At 45.7% G+C, this 3,050-nt stretch overlaps 1 protein-coding gene across 1 annotated transcript; it reads right to left on the reverse strand.

Annotated features, from left to right (window-relative positions):
- Window positions 1-2,272: 2,272 nt before the first annotated feature.
- Window positions 2,273-2,833, reverse strand: LOC149231082 (uncharacterized). Its single transcript, XM_089381536.1, has one exon. The coding sequence runs from the start codon at window positions 2,831-2,833 to the stop codon at window positions 2,273-2,275; it is 561 nt and encodes a 186-aa protein (XP_089237662.1).
- Window positions 2,834-3,050: the final 217 nt, after the last annotated feature.

Here is a 3,050-nt window from a genome sequence, read left to right on the forward strand (position 1 = left end):
TTCAGGTCATCTCCCTCCCATTTCCCATTATATCGTATCGAAGTGGATAAGGTACTCCAAAGAGATAGTATAACACTACAGCGCAAAAATAGATGGTTTGTAGATTCAGATGCGCATTTACACAGAGTGCACTAGATGGGCCCTTGAAAAGCTCTATGTGTAAGTTGTTCCCCGGTAGGCACCTTGTTTCTCAGTATACACCAGAAGAATAATTTGTGTCTCGGCGGTGCCATGAGTTTCCAAATGCTTCTCCACCAATTTGAAATTGAGTCTGGTTTCTTATGTAGATTTAGAGAAATGTAGCCTAATTTTGGAGAATATTTGCCATTCTCGGCCAGGCTCCATACTAATTCATCTGGTCCCTCTTTAATTCTGATGTGGGATTCAGATATTGCTGATATGTACTCGTGCCATTCCTGGTGCCATCTAGGAGGTAGATTAATTTGGAGAGCCTATTTCCATGCCTGTGCAAATATCCCTGTGTTCTACTGATCTGCAATATGTGAGAACACCCTGATCTCTGGGAGTGCAGATACCTGATGAGGTCTTGTGAGAGTAGATGTCTACCTCCACTTCCTATCCACGGATCCAGTCCTATCCGTGCCAGGGATTTTTCATTTATCCTCCACACCAGATTGTCTCTTATGAGAGGCAGAGAATGAATCAAAGCCTTCCACACTGATGAGATACCTGTCTTCGGCCAACTAGGCAGTCTGACCCAATCCATCATGTCTTGAGGCTAGATGTATTTATGATATGATATATGAGTCCATAGATTTTGTCTAGTCAGCAGGGTCCATCCCATTTTAGCTGCAAGGGCTTGTGAAAAAAGAGGGAGGTCTTTTAATCCCCATCCCCCCCATCTCTTTCGCAATGAAATCTTTTTCCAGCTAATCCAGGTAAATATTCTTTTGTCTTGATTCCCAGCCCAAAGGTATCTGTTGCACAGTTGTTGTAAGCGAGATAGGATATTCCTGGGTATCCAAGCAAGTGCCATCTAGAAAACTGGGGTGGATTCTAGGACCGATTTGATAAGAACCAAGATTCTCGCCCTGGATAAGTATCTGTGGCTACAGCAGGTTAGCCTTTTCTCCAGTTTTGTGACGAGCCAGACCCAATCTGCTATCTTCTGACAGGTGGGTTTCAACCAATAACCCATATATTTAAGTCCTCTGTCCAGAGGATGGATACTGTATGGGAATACCTGGTGAGCGTATTGAGATTCATGGACTATTGTACAAGCAAAGGTGATAGTGGATTTGGGATGGTTGACAAGCATCCCGGTAGCTGACGAGAATAGGTGAAGGATCCTAGAGAAAGACAGGGAGTCCCTGATGCTGCCATCTAGCAAGATGAGTACATCATCCACAAATAATAGATGTGTGAGATAGCAGTCATCTGAGATCTTGAGGCCACAAAGGGCTCCTTCCCGCTTGTCTGATGCAATTAATCGACTTAGACCTTCCATGAAAATAATTAAGAGAAGGGGGGATAAGGGACAACCCTGCCTGAGCCCCCTTTTAGAGTGGAAGAAATGGGAAGCCGAACCATTTATAAGGACGCTGAAAGTGGGGGTGGTAATGCAGGCCATGATCCAAGTGATGAAATTATGAGGGAGACCCAGATGGATGAGAAGCATCTTGATGTAGAGCCAGCTGACTCGGTCGAAAGCTTTAGACAGGTCGATCTTGAGGATGATACTTTTGAGATGTTTGGACCAAATCGAGTGAAGAGCTCCTTGCGCCGATCCTATGGCTTCATGAATCTGTCTATCTTCAAGAAAAGCGAATTGTTGAGGAGCAATATTTCTAGAGAGAATGGGTCTGAGGCGATTGGCAATAATCTTGGAGATGATCTTATAGAGACAGTTGCACAAAGATATGGGTCTGTAATTGTCGAAAGAGGATGGGGAATGAGACTTTGGGATGAGGGCAATAAATGTAGAGTTGATGGCATGATATAGGGATCCAGTAGTTTTGCTTTCCTCCACTACCTTTAGTAGGTCTGTCCCCAGTAACTCATAGAAAGCAAGATAGAACTCAATGGTCCAGCCATCCGGGCCTAGGCTCTTTTCCTTTTTGAACCATTTTAATGTACCTTCCAGTTCCCCAGTGGTAACTGTTCTGCATCTTCCTCATTGACAAATCTAGGGAAATGATTTGCCACATTTATGATCTCAGCCAGATTTGTGCCGGGAGGGCTCCTGTATAGGTTCCTGAAGTGCGAAGTACCTAGCCGGGAGAGCTTGTTGAATGAGTCAGCTAGACCTCCCTCAGGAAGAGGGAGATTCCAGATGGTATTTGCAACCTTTGGTCCCTGTCTTGTGAGGAGTAGATAGTGCCGCTGATGTAGGACTCGAGGGAGGATGAGAGATCACTGGTGAGTTGCCCCTGGATGGAATAGAAGTTACCTCGGGGGAGTCCTCTGATTTTCTGTTAAGTGGGCACTCTTTGTAGAGATGTCCCACCTTATGACACCGTCTGCAGCAAAACGAAACCCCTTCATAATCCAAGATCTGTATCCTACTGTTTTTACCCCACTGTAGAGTTATCTTTTCCTCCAGTCCTTCACGGGTATCCAAATGGACCACACGAGCAAGAGTTCGGTTCTTCGATTCCACAAATGTTCGATCGTGGTCCAAATATATTCCTAGGGCGTTCCCAATTCTGATAAGAACATCCTCACTCCAGTACTGTAAAGGGAGCCCTGGCAGTCTCACCCACAGAGGTCCAGCCCCAATTTTCTCACGCTCCGGGTCGAATAACGGGTTCCACCGTTTGAGAAGGACCGGAGCCATCTCAATGTGCCAGTACTTGGCAAGTACCAGATCCATGTAAACTTCCTTTGCAAAATGTAATGAAAACCACCCTCGGGGCATGATGTGAACTTCCGGCAATTCTTTCAACAGTGCACCCCAAATCTCCTTGACCCATTGTGTCAGCCTGTTGGCCGAGTATGCTCGGCCTCACACATGTCCAACCAGCACAGTGCGCGCCATGACCGTAGCTTCCCCTATGGCCAAGGTCTCACCAAATCTGATAGTAATGTCT

The sequence above is a fragment of the Pinus tabuliformis genome, chromosome J, assembly GCF_031772625.1.
Source record: "Pinus tabuliformis cultivar Carrire ecotype Pingquan chromosome J, CPIR1, whole genome shotgun sequence".
NCBI lineage: Eukaryota > Viridiplantae > Streptophyta > Pinopsida > Pinales > Pinaceae > Pinus > Pinus tabuliformis.